Source organism: Xyrauchen texanus, chromosome 4 (assembly GCF_025860055.1).
Source record: "Xyrauchen texanus isolate HMW12.3.18 chromosome 4, RBS_HiC_50CHRs, whole genome shotgun sequence".
In the NCBI taxonomy this organism is placed as follows: domain Eukaryota; kingdom Metazoa; phylum Chordata; class Actinopteri; order Cypriniformes; family Catostomidae; genus Xyrauchen; species Xyrauchen texanus.
Genome location: NC_068279.1, coordinates 50,286,176 through 50,303,674, shown reverse-complemented (window position 1 = coordinate 50,303,674; position 17,499 = coordinate 50,286,176). Strand labels below are relative to the sequence as shown.

At 37.9% G+C, this 17,499-nt stretch overlaps 2 protein-coding genes across 4 annotated transcripts; both read right to left on the bottom strand.

The window, feature by feature from the left end:
• Nucleotides 1-1,179: 1,179 nt before the first annotated feature.
• Nucleotides 1,180-10,422, bottom strand: LOC127643216 (palmitoyl-protein thioesterase ABHD10, mitochondrial-like). 3 transcript variants are annotated; one of them, XM_052125854.1, is made up of 6 exons: nt 10,075-10,090; nt 9,889-9,983; nt 7,844-8,027; nt 4,240-4,351; nt 3,968-4,105; nt 1,180-1,880 (listed from the first exon to the last, which is right to left on the bottom strand). In XM_052125854.1, the coding sequence occupies exons 2-6, from the start codon at nt 9,959-9,961 to the stop codon at nt 1,539-1,541; spliced, it is 849 nt and encodes a 282-aa protein (XP_051981814.1). In that variant the 5' UTR covers nt 9,962-9,983; nt 10,075-10,090; the 3' UTR covers nt 1,180-1,538. The 3 variants fall into 3 exon arrangements, with proteins under 3 accessions (XP_051981814.1, XP_051981813.1, XP_051981812.1); XM_052125853.1 differs by lacking the exons at nt 9,889-9,983; nt 10,075-10,090 and adding an exon at nt 10,280-10,422; XM_052125852.1 differs by having other exon boundaries at nt 9,889-10,203.
• Nucleotides 10,423-15,850: 5,428 nt separating this feature from the next.
• On the bottom strand, nt 15,851-17,111 carry LOC127643212 (GS homeobox 1-like). Its single transcript, XM_052125846.1, has 2 exons — nt 16,655-17,111; nt 15,851-16,506 (listed from the first exon to the last, which is right to left on the bottom strand). The coding sequence occupies exons 1-2, from the start codon at nt 17,034-17,036 to the stop codon at nt 16,154-16,156; spliced, it is 735 nt and encodes a 244-aa protein (XP_051981806.1). The 5' UTR covers nt 17,037-17,111; the 3' UTR covers nt 15,851-16,153.
• Nucleotides 17,112-17,499: the final 388 nt, after the last annotated feature.

Genomic DNA, 17,499 nt, shown 5'->3' with positions numbered 1-17,499 from the left:
CAGTTACTAAGCCTTTTTCTAGACTATTCTTTCCTTATTGTATAATATACTTTACAAGATTGCATGTAATGTTTAGTTTGAGAAAGCATCATACAATAAACTCTACTTAGTGTCATCATCAGTGTACACAAAGCAATGGTAGACATAAACTGCAGTCATTACAGTGAGAAAAAAAGGAACACGTTTTAGATCAAAAACGTATGAATACTGAAAATGGGCAAAATACACTTTGTGTACCTGTAACACTGATCTATAGAACCGTGCCCCTCTAGTAGTGATAAACCAGACATGTGAAAAGAAAACCCAAGGCACAGACACTGAAAAACATCAGTACTTTAGGATGACTATACCTTCACCACGTTAAGTGAAAGATTGAGTTAGGCTACTTGTAAAGTTATCAACTTTGAAAAAAAATAAGGCCCTACAGGTTCAAGCATTACAAATGATCACATTCAAATGCAACACTAAAAACTATAAAAAATAAAAACGGCAAGGAATGGAGACGGCATGGAGTTACTGTACATGTCTAGAATGGTTAAGGCAAAAGTGATGGGGTTGTGAGTATGTGAACATGTAACGTGTGTATTTTGGGTGATGTAATGTATCTACTACTGTAAGTGAGATGCAATCTTTGTCATGGACATAAAAATAAAAGCAAAAGGCTCTGACCACAAAGGTCCTGAGCCTCTCAAGGAATAGTTCACCCTTAATTGAAATTTCTGTCAACATTTATTCATGTTGTTCCAAACTTGTAGGACTTTCTTCTGTGAAAACCAAACAACAAATGATGTTCATGTCCATACAATGACAGTTTATAGTGACCAGATCTGTCAAATTCTCACAATAGTCACTCTTACAACTTGTGCAAATCTTCTGAAGCCATTCGATAAGATTTCTTGTGAGAAAGATGAAAATTAAGATTTTGACTTCTGCAGTAGCTCTCAAAATGATGCCAAGAATATTCCCATGTCCCATTTTACTCCAAAATCAAAAGAAACAACTAAGAAATTAGATTGCATAGTGCATTTGGACAATGAAGCCTATTTTAAGGATCATTAGGAATTTTTTTTTACATTGTGACAATTTATGATGTGAAAAAATTATATATTTAAATATTATTTAATTACATTATTTTATTGTACTTTCATTATTGGGGAAAAATCAATAAAAAAAAATATGTATATGGGTGTATATATATATATATATATATATATATATATACACACACACACACACACACACATACATACACATACCCTTATATATGTATTTGTATTGATTTGGGGTTACATTTTATTGACAGGTTACTTAATCATCCATGTTTTCACTGTATGCAAATCCTTGTGTGTTCTATGGAAGATCGAAAGTTACACAAGTTCAGAACAACATGAGGGTGGGTGAGTACATGATGACAGAATTTCTATTTTTGTATCAACTAACCCTTTCAGTTAATTTGGCTTTCTGCATTTAAAACCCTACCTCCAAATGAGGTTTTCCATACACCTGTTGATCCATATTTTACATGAGTACACCCATCCTCACCCCAGTGTGGTCAGTTTATCAATAAGGTCATCAATGGTGTACACCATGAGCTTAATATCATCCTTCTCTGACATGCGATGCTGCCCATGTTTGCGAAGAATAACGTCCACATCGTTGCTAAGTACCCGCTCTGCGACCTGCATGGAGACATGCCAGGGTACATCAGAGTCTTTGAGCCCGTGGATCAGACGTACCGGACAGGTAACAGGGATTGGGCTCTGGAGTACACAGTGGTTTTCTGCCTCTCTCAGAAAGTTCACACTCAGAGTGTAGAAACCCTCTTCATTGTGCTTGGTCGGGAATTTCCAAGAGCCCTGCTCCTCTACTTCCTTCTTGGTCTGATAAAAAAAGAGGTAGAAGAAATGGAAGAATTATTAAAGGTAATTTTGGGTAATTTTTCCATATCTCCCAATCCTTTCTCCAATCTCAGCTTTATACAGAGAGAAAACTACACGCAAGTCATTCATTGGTTGATTTCACCTGGACCAGTGGAGCTATCTAAACATAATAGTATAATTAGTATAACGAAATATACTTTTACTGTTCAGCAGTGTTTTGGTACAAGTTGAATACAAAAACAAATGGTAAACTTACACGTTGCACCTTTTATTTCTGAAGAAAAAGCTCTGATCTGATGATGTCAGGTAGGGTTTAACACTGCAAAAATGTAATTTTTTTTAATCTTTGTTTAGCTTCCTGTAAAACAAAATCTAACTTTTACAGATTTATAAAACATTCTTAAATTGATTTTTAAATATTACAATATCATTTTTTAGATACGTTTAATAAGTAGGTTAGGTTTATGCTTAAAACAATCAATAAATAATTTTCCGTTATCACTTATTCAAGATAAAACACTTTTTTATCAATTCTTAAAAGGGGACCTATTGTGCAAAATTCACTTTTACATGGTGTTTGAACATAAATGTGTGTTGGCAGTGTGTGTACCCAACCACCCTATAATGATAAAAATCCACCCAGTCCTTTTTTTAATCCCCATTAATCATAAGCATTGTCTCAGAACAAGCCGTTCACAGATTCTGTATAAAGTGACGTCACTTTCTACAGGCCCTGCCCACGACTGTTGATGGACACTGCTGACGGACATGTTTGTGTTGTGTCATTTCATTATAGTGCATAGCGAACATTGCAACAGTATTCGTGTGTGTGTTGCTCATCTATCATTGCAAAACTGCTGAAAAAACTCTACAACAAATAAATAAATGTATCAAATAACCATTCGGAAACTTCCTGGTTTATTCTCAAAGTTTCACTTCTGACGGATTCTCTTTCTCATCAGTGTCTGACTCAGGTTCAAACATATAGGGCCGAACACCACTATTTTCACTGTCAGTCATATTGCTTTTGATGTCTAGTTATCCAAAGCAGAGATGTCAAAACTCTGCCCTATTCTGGATAAGGGGTGGGGAGCACTAGCTCATTTGCATTTAAAGACACACACAAAAGCGGCTTGTTTTTATTCCCACCCAAAAATTGGCATTTTCAACATGGTAATTCAAATTATCTGTAGGGTATTTTGAGCTGAAAATTCACAGACATTCTGGGGACACCAAATATCTAAATGACCAAAGATTCATCTTATGAAAAGGGGCATAATAGGTGCCCTTTAATATCTTATACACTTCTCAGGACAATTGATTTTGCTTATGGTAAGTGTTTCAATGAAAATCCTTTTAAGAAATTATTTTAATGGCAGGGTTTTATCTTATAGGCACATGCGCCATTTCGGCTCCAGTCAGTATAGAGCGGTGCATTTTGTAGTCCAAAGACCTGCAAGACAGTTAGCTATAGATTTTTATAATGGCAGGTTTGGATTTATGAGTAAAATAAGTTCTGTGGAAAATATTACTTAAAGATACTTGGATGTTTTTTCAACAACATAAATTACACAGTCATTCCTCAAACGTGAATTTTAAAGCCGCATTGAAGCAACATACATACAACGACCCGGCCCCGCCATCCGCCCTGCCACAGGAACCTATGGCGAACTAGCCTTCCATCCATTAGGGTTCACCTACAAATTGACGTCACGGCTGAACAGCTCCATTATCTCCTATTTTCCTAGTATCTCGTACCATTAAACACGGTACTATTACGTGTCTGGATGGCAACATGCATATGAAAATTATATGCAGATAAGGTTATGCATGGTAAAAACCCCCGTTGGAAGCTCAATATATAGTATGGGCATTTCAGGGAGGACATGGGGTGGGGAATAATTTTTTTGTGTCTGTATGCACAATCTTCTGCTAACTGGGATTCATAAAGTGAACTTTGCACAGGTTCTGCCATACATACAGTTTTATTAATCTGAAAACATTTGTGTGCAAGCACACTTTTGGGATGAAATCAGCGACCAGTTTTATACATGAGCACCCAGAATTTTAAAGATGACTTTTCTCACCTCTATTGGCAGCGTGTTGAATGATGTGACAAAGTGATCTGCAGCTGTTGAGATGCCCACTATAGCAGCGGTCTTCTCTGGTTGTGCAAGAGCTGCTAGCAGCATCAGCCAACCACCCATGCTGGAGCCCACCAGAATCTTGAACACAATTACATAAAAGCCAGAACTGATTTAATTTGGTCATGTATATTAACAAATTATGAATTTGTATTCAAGTGATTGAAGACACATTTTGCAATGAATTAATCAAACAAATTAATTGATCCATTCACCTGTGGCCCCTCTACTAGTTCATCCAGTACGAAGAGCACATCCTTCTTCCAAGCACCCATGGTGTAGTTTGCCATTTCCCCTTCGGACGACCCACAGCCAGAATAATCAAACCTGAAAAAAGAAGATCATTTATCACCATCATAATACAAATGTCAAAGTGGATAATGAACACACTATGGTAATTGATTACAATGACAATCTATATGAACCAATGGTGAAACATATTAATCCAGGGGTGTAAGAAGGATCTGAAGTGTGGGTAGGACACATTACTAAAACGATTACTCGGCCGATTTTTAGCATTTTTTACATAATCGGCATCGGCCAATATCCAAGTATATCAAGCCGATTATTAGGCAGGCACATCTGTGGGCAGCCTAGTGTTGTTGTGGAACACGTGTTCGACGCACGCTGCCCCTAGAGTCATTTTCCAGCAGAGTGAGCTGACCTCATCCAGTGCTAAGGAAGGAGTGAAGTTCCTTGGAGTAAACAGTAAGGATTAAATTTGTATTTATATTTAATTAAACTTATTTATATTTAATTAAAAACTTTTGATATTTTTCTGCCAACTTCGAGAAAAAAACGCGACATGACATTTGGCTACTTTGGCTATTGATAGCGTAGTTGAAGTTGCATTATCACAGCAGAAGGGTTGCTATCATGTCACAATAAGTAAGCAAGAATTTTCCAATTACAGACAGTGAATCTGAGACTTTTATTTGTTCTGTTTGTGTGTCTTATATTTGAGAGGGTTGTCACTCAATGCAGAGAAATAAGTAATAAAAAAGATACCAACGCGCTATAGGCTATTGAAGGACTGGCTTTGGTAAGCTCGGACGTTACGCTTCTGCTGTCGGTACTGGAGAAATTAAGAAAATACATGTTCTATGTATAATAATTCTATGAAACCATTCTCTGTGATGCAATTTAGCTATTCGCAGTCAGAGAGAGAGAGAGAGAGAGAGAGAGAGAGAGATCTCGCGCACAGCGAGCACAACACAGCCCTGCTAAATGAGTGACAGAACTAAACATTCAAACGTAGCCTGGTTTAGATCTGTGATATTAGTCTGATTTTATTTTATATTTCGCCTTCCAAAGATTATAAAAACAATATTTATACATAAGCCGCATTCTGTCTAGCACAACTTCCTTCCCTTCACAGCGGTGCACTGACATTTCTCCCTAAAACTCAAACTTAACGTCAGAATCAGCACGATCGGTGATTATTGTAAAATGCAGTCTAACTACTGTTGCTAAACTGCGGGACGCGTTTAATAATAAAAAGAGCGCAAGAGATACCGTTCCCAAGGCGGCGCGTGCTCCGATACAGACCACAAAGAGACAAGCAAAGTATAGGCTATTTTGGGTTTCATGTGCACGTCTAAACAATCAACTATACACAAAAATGTGTCTAAACGACCGGCTTGGAGATTCACTTAAACACAGTTTATGTCTTAAATGGACGTAGTTATGGAAATAGTTGGGAGAAAATATGCTGCATCAGGAGTCTATTAGATCTGAACTCGGTCTTAAAGGGGAAGCATCCTAATAAACATGATGACGATTGAGCCATTACTGCGAACCAAACAACAAAAGGCAAAGAGAAAATCACTTACAGCTCTTGAATGAATAACTTCTGCATTAATAAGCATTCATCTATCTATGATAAACTATGCAGTGTTATTTTACAATTGATTACTAGATTATTAGATTTCTTTTTAGACCACACCTGAACAGTAATGTTAGTAGACCTTCCTGAAATTAAATCAATATGCCTATATAACGTTTATCTTTGTTTAATATATATATATATATATATATATATATATATATATATATATTTATATATATCTGTATATTATAACAAAAAGAACCGTTAAGAATACAGTTGAAGTACCGGATCGATAAGCAGTATCGGTAAGATAGTAATACCATTAAAACCTTAACGATACCCATCCCTAGTTATGCCTGTGCTGCTCTTGGATGCTCTGAATATTGGATTAAGTGTCTGGATTGCCCCTTAATTAAAGCTGCATTTGGATCTCAACCTTCGTGTCTCAGAGCAGTTCGTAACACCTGCTTTGTTTATTTAATATATTTGTTATACATTATTTATACAATATGTTTTTACATTATACATTTTTAATTTAAGTGTCAAGTGTTCAATAAATGTATTTGTTGAGAAATGTTTTCTATCTTAAGTAATTATTTGTGTTACATTTTATCTTTCAAATAAAAGTTTCAAATAAGAGGTTAAAAACAAGCACATATCGGCCAAATATCGGCCAATATAAATCGGCTCCATTAATCGGCCGACCCGGATTTCAAAAGATCGGCATCGGCCTGAAAAAACCAATATCGGTCGACCTCTACACATTACGTCTCTGAAATGGCATGAATCTATTATAAAATGCTGATTATAAAGGATGAATATTGATACAGATTTTTTTTTTATACAGAATATTGATTCACAAGCTCTCGATTCATTTCAATTCGATTCAGATTCATTTGGGTATATTTTAGTTGTGTCCATTTTGCTTAGGTGTATATATGAATGAAATTCTCTCAGCTAATGCTGTTAATTATACAACGTACCTTCAAACTTGGCACATTTTGGAAATATTAAAGGGATAGTTCACCCAAAATTCTCTCATCATACACTCACCCTCATGCCATCACAAATGTGATTTTCTTTCTTCTACGTAACACAAACAAAGACTTTTGAAAGAATATCTCAGCTCTGTAGGCCCATACAATGCAAGTGAATGGTCATCAGACCTTTGTAGCTCCAAAAATCACATAAAGGAAACATTTAAAAATCCAGTGTTAAAATACATGTCCTCAGAAGCAATATAACTGGTGTGGGTGAGAAACAGAATAATATTTAAGTTATTTTTTACCCTAAATCTCCACTTTAACTAAACAGTAACCACATGTGAATTTCAGATGTAAAAGTGAAAGTGGAGATTAAGAGTAAAACAAAATTGCCTTACATTTTTATCTGTTATAAATTATTCCTATTATATTGCTTCTAAGGACATGGATTTAAACACTGGAGTCGTATGGATTACTTTAATGAATCCTTTATTTGATTTTGGGAGCTACAAATGTCTGATCACCATTCACATGCATTGTATGGACCTACAGAGCTGAGATATTCTTCTAAAAATCTTTTTTTGTGTTCTGCAGAAGAAAGAAATTCAAACACATCTGGGATGGCATGAGGTTATTTATATATATATATATATGTGTGTGTGTGTGTGTGTGTTTATTGCTTACTTGATTTACTTGCATTGTAGAGGGTTGCCACATAGACTAAATGATCTTGGGTTTTTAACAGTCGATATCGGATCATTCAAATGAAGATCACAATTTATCCAAAAATCTACATTTTTACCCAGCTTTGATTACCTCCCAAAAATGAAGATAGCAATTTCTAGTTAAAATGGTTTCACTCAGTCACAAAACTTGTTTTTTCTTGTTGATTTTGTGAGCAGATAAATGCTCTAATGAGCACTAAAATCTTTTAAATTCACCATTTCCTACTCCATTCAAGCATGCACAAATAGTGCACAAAATTTAAGGCAATTCTAATTCAATTACCTGAGGTACGAATGGCCCAAAGACTTGCAGAACTCCTCTAAGGCTTCTGCTTTCTGACCACCCATGTTGGAGGCAAAACCAGGCAGGAAAACCACTCCAGGACTCTTCCCTGTCAGCTTCCTGTAGGCCAGCTTGGGCAGGTCTGGCCGTGTGGCATACTGGATTGTTGTCTTGTGTCGAACACCTAAAACAGAGCATAAACAATTACTGGCTTGGTGAATACCTTTTTATTGGAGGGTAAAAGATTATGTGTGGTGATCATTTTGACAGTGCTTATGAGGCAGCACGTTATTGATATTCCTCAAACATTCTGTTCTTATTTGACTTTTCCAAAACAATGGGATTCTGGGTTCAAGTAAAAATCCCATTCATTTCTTCCATAGGAGAATCAGGGGGTCCAGTAGGTGGTCGCGCCCTGGGTGTTCAACGTCTTTTTCACAGCCGGCCGGGGGTACCTATGAAAGATCTGGGGCTTGGCAGAATTGATTGCTGGTGTGGTGGTGGCGTAGTGGGCTAAAGCACATAACTGTTAATCAGAAGGTCGCTGGTTTGATCCCCACAGCCACCACCAGATTGTGTCCTTGAGCATGGCACTTAACTCCAGGTTGCTCCAGGGGGATTGTCCCTGTAATAAGTGCACTGTTAAGTCGCTTTGGATAAAAGCATAAATGTAAATGTGATTAGGGACTTCAGTCGATGATCTAACAATCTCTATGCTATCTATATACGTTTTTTTAAATAAACTTTATTTATACACTTCCTAAAAAATCTCCCCTTGACTTGCACTGTTATAAAGTTCATCATTCAACTTACAGCAATGTAATATCTACATCTTAAATTGTGATTGGCCTTCCGTTTCTTACATTGATTTAGCCATTCAAAGGCAAAACGCAGTAAATATACCATTTTGGTCACGAGTAAATTTTGACAGTGTAGTGACTGCTTTTGTCTTGTATGGCAATATGGCTATCTTTATACTAAAAAGGCAAAAGGAGTGGTCTTGATTCTTGATTCTCTGAAAAGCTGACAATAAAGCTGACAATAACAAGTCTGTTGTGTGTCTATTGAACACACTAAACATCACATTATCCATTAAGAGCATACACTGATGTATGTGAAAACACTGTAGACCGGAAAACGAAATCAGGCATTCGCTATCAATAGTTCAGAAAAAAGGTGTTTTACCGAAAACATTTCCCTGGATCATGCCATCAAACTGAAAATTAATTTCCAAACGAAAACGGGTTAGTGAGGACGTGGTTAAATTAGGGCTGTCGATTTAATGTGTTAGTGGGATTAATAATATGAAAATTATGCATTAACATTTCATTCAGTTATTCATGCCTCCAGTCTGAATGTCAATTCTGTAATTTAAGGACTGTTCTATCGGAGCAATTCAACAAAGATGTGGCAGTAAGGGGCAGTCAGCTCCAACTGTACAGGCAACAGGACTCCTCAAATCAACAGACAGTACTTTTGTGCTCAAAAACAGGTAGACAGGGCACAACCGAATGCAGGCATCTCAAGATGCGTTTTTTCAATGTTTCAAACTACATTTAACTTGACAGAGTGCTTTTAAAGCACAAGACTTGTCACAAGACTTGAGACATTGAAACGCAATGCAACTAAAGAGCTTTCATCAGACTGACATGTACATGGACCAATAAATAAAAATAACTCTGACGGAAGTAGGTCAAAAATAGGGTTATGTTCAATGATATGTAAATATAACTAACAATATTTGGACTTTTGAGACACTTTCTGTATTGTAGAAATGCTCGACTTGCCTGCTGCCAAAACATATATAGCCTATACGATAAGCATTGTTGAATTATCTGAATTGTATTTTTTTATTATTATTATTTTAATTAGACCTATTATATACTAAATTACCTTAACTTAAAGGACTTTCTCAGTAAATATTGACGCGATTAATTGCACTAAATTAGATGAATCAATCGGTTTAATCGTGTATTTCATTAAAAAAAAAATTTATGATTGTCTTTCATTCGATATAAAAAGAAATAATAAAAAAAGAATGTAACTTGTTAATTGCAGTTGGTGACGCTTAGCTAGGAGGCCAAGCACATGTGATTTCTCCCCAGGTTCATCCGCCATCAGAAGCTTTCCGCCTGGTTATCTAGATATAGCAGATTTGCAAGCTAAAAAATCGCTAAATCAAAAACGTTGAATTATATGGATACATCACAGTGTTCTAGCTAAGACCTGACCTTAACTGCAACAATATAAAAACCTCAAACAAATGGAAACTACTAGAGACAATCCAGCCTTCGTTCTGTTGCAGTACATTACGTTCTGTTGCTAGTATGGGACCTGGTTTACGCCAGCCATCCTGGCCACACCTCCACATGAACGCCCCCTGGCCGCAACGCATACAATTCTTATATAATGCTGTCTGTAAAGGACTCGGCTTACCCGTAGCAACGTGCGGGAGCATGGTGAATTTCCGGACATTTATTTGGAGAACCTTGCAGTAATGCCTGATCATTTTGTCGCCGTTCTGTCCCGCTCTCTGCGGAGACACAAAGGTTGACAGAAGACTCCTCTCCCGATTGTCTCCTAACGGTAGACCGAGAGCTGACTGCAAATTACTGCCGCCTACTGGTGTGGAGCGTCAGTGCGCTTTTGAAGTAAAAGTCAGCCTTTTTTATTATACAAAGTAGTATGCAGTTTTACTACCGAAACATTTGTAAAAGCCAGCGCCAGTTGTAATTAAATTAACTATTTAAGTTGCACATAGCTTTGGATCGGGGTGGGAGGTTCTTTAGCCTACCTATACCTATAACCTCCTTCTAACCTAGTGTGTTTTTTTGTTCTGTAGTACCATCAGATGGCGCTGTAACTCCATTACGTCAACGTTCCCTTCAAATTTGTGAACTGGCATATCTTGACCTTTTCGCTTGACCATAGTCATAGACGGCAATAAATCTCATTATTTAATGCGTGCGTTCCTCTAAATGTTGACATTTCCTCTAAATATCTACATTTGTGATATTTATTCCATAGGAAATGCTTTGAGGCTAATTTATCTAATTTTGTGTGATTGGAAAATTATGATCTGTGACTTTCTATTTTGTTGGACATTAGGAGATGTAGGTGTAAGTGTAGGTGTGTGGAGATTTGTGGGCACAATGTGTTTAGATTTGTGGAGTAAACATTTTTTTCACTTTTATTGTTTAATATTTCCATGAGTTAGATGTACATTTTAAAAAATATTCTATTCGCTATCGGCTAATTGTGTGGAATCATTGCTATTACGACATCTCTTAAATAAAATAAAAAATAGGCGTCTAAATATGTATTTAAGCCTGTATATAATGCATAGCATAAGTTTACTTGATTGCTTGATTTAGTTTTATTATTATTTTTTTTTTTTTACACCAAATATTTTTTTTTTAATTATATCAATTTAATTTTATACATTCTGTAAAAATCAGATGAAAGCCGGGATAAGTTTACCACGGGGGCTTCATCCCAGTGGTTGGGTAAAATGGCCAGTTTATTTATTTATTTTGTGCTATTACAACTAAATTATCAAATGTTTCTATGTATTTCCCATGATATGTTGGATGATGCACTATCTTCATGCTAAACGTACATCGAAATACATTCTTAAGCACATATTCTCAAGGGGACATCTTCCCACAGATCGAAATAAAATTCTGAGGATGCTTGGCTTGTACGATTTTGACTGATATCAAACTGCCTGTCTGTTATTGAGCTCATGAACTTTATTAATTATGTTTGCAGTTTCCATGTGCGCCCACCCTCAGAAGTGTTTGTGAGTTAATTTGTTTAACTAAATATCAGAATCCGCTTGAAACCGAAATGACGCTGCATCAAACCGAGGGCGCGTCACCCCTCCTCTTCCCTTTTGCTCACGCCCACTCATTTCCAGAACGATTCCTTGTTATGACATCCCGGTAAAAGACAGCCACAAAGGTCTCTCACCTCGACGCTAAATTCAATGTAATGAATGCAGACCCCGGCGCTCTCGTCGCTGAAAAGAGGCCAACAATTTAGCAATTTCTGCTGCTTGTGACAGGGCTCATGACTAATTCCCATATTTAAATGTGAACAGGCAAAGCTGGCCCATTTGACGGCAGCCAAGCGCATTTTATCAGGTCAGAAAGACATCAATGGCACTGAGGGTAGGAGGTGGCTGGAACTGTTTAACTGTGCAAAATTCAATCAAAAAGAGAATTTAGAAGGCTGTGAAAGTTTGGAAAGCGCCACTGAAAACATACAGGCGGGTACGCGAGTGCTTTTGTGTGTGTCTTGTCTCTTTATATCATTTTACAAGAGTTAACACTTGAAAGCGCAGTTCTGAGTCAGCCCTGTTCATTATTTCTCGACCTCTTGACATTGCAGGTGCAGAATCGAATAGCAGCCTCTCTCCCTCGCATTGTGTCAGTATGGAGTGATTCAATTCTGCATGAACAACATCAAACCGTTTGATACTGAGTAAAAAGCTCACTGGAAACCGTTGAATTAATTTTAAAATGCTCCGGGCTTTGTGAAGTCTGTCCCACTATTCTGTCTTTGATAGTTTGTGTGAGACAGTCGTGTATTGAGGTGGAAATATCTTGAAATGTTATTATAGTTTTTATTTTTATTAAATAGGCTTCCTGTTTCTGTATGCGTAAACTTGAGCAAAAGCGTGACCAAATGTCTAGACTGCCCGTGGACAAGGATGCTCTTATACAAGCCCATTATCGATGAGACTGGCGTTTACATTTTCTGACTGGATCCATCAAGGCAGATTCATCTGACTAGTCCCTTAAAACCTAACCTACCAACACGAGCACTGACGGGTTATGCCTAATTGTAGACTATGCACAAACTGCCCGCTTTTTTAAGACTGCAGGTCATTTACATATTCTATAACAAAGCTTAACATATTTTTACACCTAGAAGATCAATAACTGCTTAATGACTCATTCAATGTGGAGATCTCATGACATGAACTCTTTATGGGATTTTGAAAGATTGGAACATGTAAAAAACATAGTTTTAAATCGAGTCGCTGCGACACTGGGATTAATCGGTACATTTAATATCGTGAATATCATTTTTTTAAGAAATATTGCGCAACTTTGAACACAAACAGTAGCTAAATAGTACTTTTGGTTTTTTTTTATCAGTGTAAATATAAAGATTGAACATCGTTTAGACTCGCTACGAGCCACGCGATTCCCAAAAATCTCTCATTGAGAGGCCACGTGTCCGTTTCCGAAGCCTCTCCAACTTAACCACGTCCATTGTACGTCTAACCCAGATCGGCAGCGTCCCTCCACATAAAGGGATTTACAATTTCAAGATATTCTAGCTTAAATGTTTTTGACAGTTCCCTCGCTTTTGCCTCGGCCTGCTTATTTTAACTGTGCCAAATGGGTCACCTTGGGTAGCTGTCTGCGCGCAAAGGGCTTTTGCGCGCATTCAGTCCGAATTTTTTCCAACTTTCCTTGACAGGGAAACCAGCTGCTGGTCGTGAAAAGACGGCTTATTAATTGTCCTTTGTCATGCAGAATTGCTTGATTTCTAAAGAAACATACAAAGGCTCTTTTTCTGGATTCAAGTATTTTGTTTCGTGCGCATTTTCAACTCATCGAATCAGCTGCAGCGCCTCACCGTCTACCAGACTCAGGTACTGACGGACTGTCGCTTTTGTCCGCTTTTAATGTTGTTGTAAATCGGGCAGACTGATTTGTTACAAGCTGCTCTTTTAATCTGATAGATAAGAGACAAGTCTAAGAAAAGCCGTACATGAAAAATTTGTTGGAAGAAAGACAAGGGCGAGTCTGATAAATGGGGGCCTGACTCATCCGACCCTCGAGCGTCAGGCAAGCCCTCTCAGCAGCCTCTGTCAGGGTCACGTCACAATTCGCTTTTCTTCCTCTTAAAAGACTCTGTAGCACTTTTTGCTTCAATGAATTGATCGGCGCAAAATTAAGAATACATTGAGAATTTTGAGGAGTACCAGGCTTAAAACACCCGCAGGGCGCATACCCCCGGGCAATTGAATGGATAAAGGGCGATTTGCAGAGTACGCATGGTGCAAATGAGACTGTATGATGTAATTAACTAAATGGTCTAATCCTATATCTTAACAAATGCAAATATTAGAGTTTTGTTCAAATGTTTAAGTGAACCATTAAAGGAGAGTTTGCTAGAGCGCCCAATATCCCATAATGACTTGAATTATTTAGTAAATGTGTCGATCTCACAAGAGCCTTTGTTGATACCGATGAATGATGATGAATTGCGAGAAAAGGAAATAAGATTAAACCCCAATTTTCAAATAGTTCAATTAAGATTTAAAGCGCAATGATGATGGTGTAGAGAGCGTCAAAACCAGTTTTCCAGGATATGGTATCGGTCTGGCTAAACTGGTAAAACTGAGAGCCATAGTGCGCATTAAACCAGAAGAAAAAGATAAAAGAAAATTGAAAGGTTGAAGTGCCCTTTCAAATTGAACGAGTAATATTTCACAGGTCTTTTTTTGTTTGTTTTTTCTTAAATTATTAAAGATGTTAGTTTTCGATGAGATGTCTACCCTAATGGTCATTCATTTTGGGGAACAATTTGTTGTGGATTATAATTTTTGTACTGAGTTAGCCTATAAATTAAACGATGATTCACACATTCATTCATTTGTCGTCATGCCTTTTCATTTATGCATTAAAATATGCAGCACATAATCGTGTCAGCAATCTCAAACGCGACAGGCAAAACACTAATCACCATCGTCACCATGTGTGCGCCTCGACCCCTTTAAATAAATTTAAATACAAACATCGATTAATCTGTCTCGTTGACTTGTATATTTTATTCATTTGCGTATTATTGTCTGTGTATTAATACACTACTTGGGTTTTATTAACCCCCTCTCACGAGACTGTTAAGGACCGTGCGCTAAAGGGCTCAGTGTTAAACGGAGAGGCCCCGCGCCTGGGGGACACTTTCTGCTGCGTCCCCTGGGAATGCCATGGGGAACTCGATGAATACGCGTCTCTTTGGAATTCTTGACGGAAATCGATCTCGATGCAATTGAGTTGTAAATAGAGGAGCATAAAGATGCGTAAATACCCCAATCTTTTACGACGACAGGGTCAGAGTAGATTGGGTATTTTAGAATATGTTTTATTAGTTCCTATATTCTTTAGCTTAACGGCCACAGGCGGTCGTGGACTCTTGCATGATTAACCCATTTAAAGACATTCTAAATGTTTATTAAAGGTAGTTGGCGTGCGCTCAACACATGCCTCTCGTTCTGATAAGCTTTAAATTACGCATTGCGGTTTGTTTCCCTTGGTGAAGACCTTTTTTAATCTATGATACGTTACACCTAAAATAAATTCATTTGATTGTATCAAAATGTTTTAAACAGTTTTTATTGGACACGTGTAGGCGGTCCTCAAAACGGCTAAACGCCTTTTCCTAAATGTCGTGTTTAAGAATAGGGCGGCATATGTATATTTTTTGTATAAGCACACTTTTGCCTCTATTCCAGTGTTCAAATATCCTCCTAGGCAGACAGATGTTGGATTTTCTTTTTTTTATATAATTTTCTTTCAGGTTTTAAGCTAAATATTGTATGAAGGTGAAGAATCTAAATTTTTGGGTTATTTCTCTCAAATTAGTAGGTAGATTCTTAACAAAAAGTAAAAGAATAGCGCATATCAAAGTAACATGGAGGCTATCCAAACTTACGGCTCACTATTGAAAGAAAGAACGAAAGAATGAATGAACGAAAGAAAGATATTTATTCTTTTGTTGAATTATATCTTTCGAAACGTAATAATACTGTACAGCTTCACCACTGGTGTAAGTTGTAGTGGTTGTCTTATAGGCTACTTCTTGTGAAATCAACTGACATGAGACAACATTTTGTCACTAAGAAATATTCTTTATTTTCAGCAATTAAGTTTTTTAAATAAATAAATATTCTCATTACAATAAAAGTGCAATAAGAAATGCTGTCATTGAAGTGACGTTTAGTTAGTTCGCCTTCTCGGTTACATCCCATATTTCCATTCCGTTCCAAAACTGTGCTTGAGCTATCCTGTACTCTAAATGAAAAAAATACAAATACAATACAAACATAGAACATGTATACAAATTTACAACATTAAAGGGATACGCAGACCCAGAACATATATAAAGGTTTTCTTATTTCTCGCTATTTACAGGTGACGGCGCACGCAGGTGCCGTCGATTTTTTTGGCTGCATTCAAGATTCCACAGGTGTGGCGTAGAGAGTCTGCTGAGGTAATAATGAATACGAGTTCATGGGCTAACGGACAGATCTGCGTCCTCTTTTTCTGATGTCGGGGGTGACATGGGCAGATCATCCTCTTCCTCAGAGCACCGGACGGAGGATAAGGACGAAGAGCACTTGCAGTTGTGCAAGCCCGTCCTATGGGAGCTGCTTTTGCCTTCCTTTTTGTGCTTTACGCGGCGGTTCTGGAACCAAATTTTGACTTGCTTCTCGGACAGGTTGAGGTAAGTTGCGATCTCTATGCGCCGAAGTCTTGACAGGTACATGTTGGAAGTGAACTCCCTCTCCAACTCCAGGAGTTGCGTACTGGTGAACGCGGTGCGCATGCGCTTGCTGCTCTGCAGTTGGTTGCTATTATTCTCTGTTGAAAAGAAACATGAGAATAGCTATTAATATGGGTAAAGTTGAAATAGAGTAGAAAAGAAAGGTCGTAGAGTCTAGTAAGAAGTTGACTTTACTGTCTTTTATTATGATTCTTCAATGTTAGACGTTTGATAAGAGTTACTCACCTATGGAAATGCAGTGGAACTGTCTCGGATCTGGAACTGGATACGTGGCTTGGTATAACCCCGAGCCGCTGTTGAGGTTTACACCGCTAGAAGTGGTGTGCTGCCTGGACAGCGCAGAGTGACAGTACTGGGAGCCGAAGGCAGGAAAGGAAGCCTTGATGATTGGTAGCGCTGGAGGCGACGGGTGCAGCTGTGACGCCGTAACGCACAGCGGGCAAAAGCATAACAAGCCCGCTTTGCGAGAGTGGCAGGAGCCTGCGGAAAGACCGTGGAGAGGATGAGATGGATGCATAGCGTAAGGAAATAACGGCGGGCTGTTCTCTCTTCCTTTCTCGCTGTTCTCCCGCAATATCAAGGAATCCACAAGAAATGATCTTGGCATCTTGATAGCGCTGTGTTTCTTCTATTAGTGTTTGAGAGCTGTTAAAAGTTTATCTATGTGAGTCTCGTTCCAGTATCTGTAGCCAAGGATCGACGGCAGAATGATGCTGAGGAGAAAGTGGTCCTGCTTAAATAGTTGGAGAGCCAGTTCGTCCATGTGACGGTTACCTACGCTACTGGCGGCTGAGAGCTCTCAATAGGGTTTTGTGCCTTTTCTCTCGTCATTCACTCTGCACGCTTCCCTATTATTTCACTTGTTAACTAAATGAACTGCACAATGTAGTCTTTTCTTGTCAGCCCCACCCACACTGCAAGAGGCGGTACTGCCCCTTCTCTCTTTGAAAATGGATCTAAATAGTACTAAATAAGGGTTCTTCGGCTTGTAACAATAGCAGAACCATTTTTGGTGCTAAATAGAACCATGTTTTAAAGGTTCTATAAAGAACCTTCATCTGAAAATGCTT

What these genes read in the sequence shown, in the direction of transcription:
- LOC127643216 (XM_052125853.1), bottom strand. Translation starts at nt 10,352, where the DNA reads ATGATCAGGCATTACTGCAAGGTTCTCCAAATAAATGTCCGGAAATTC. An exon ending in TTGGGCCATTCGTACCTCAG is followed by an intron (nt 4,352 to 7,843) that starts GTAATTGAATTA and finishes TTCTTTTTTCAG; the next exon opens with GTTTGATTATTCTGGCTGTG. An exon ending in TCAACACGCTGCCAATAGAG is followed by an intron (nt 1,881 to 3,967) that starts GTGAGAAAAGTC and finishes TTTTTTTATCAG; the next exon opens with ACCAAGAAGGAAGTAGAGGA.
- LOC127643212 (XM_052125846.1), bottom strand. Translation starts at nt 17,036, where the DNA reads ATGCCAAGATCATTTCTTGTGGATTCCTTGATATTGCGGGAGAACAGC. An exon ending in GTTCCACTGCATTTCCATAG is followed by an intron (nt 16,507 to 16,654) that starts GTGAGTAACTCT and finishes TCTTTTCAACAG; the next exon opens with AGAATAATAGCAACCAACTG.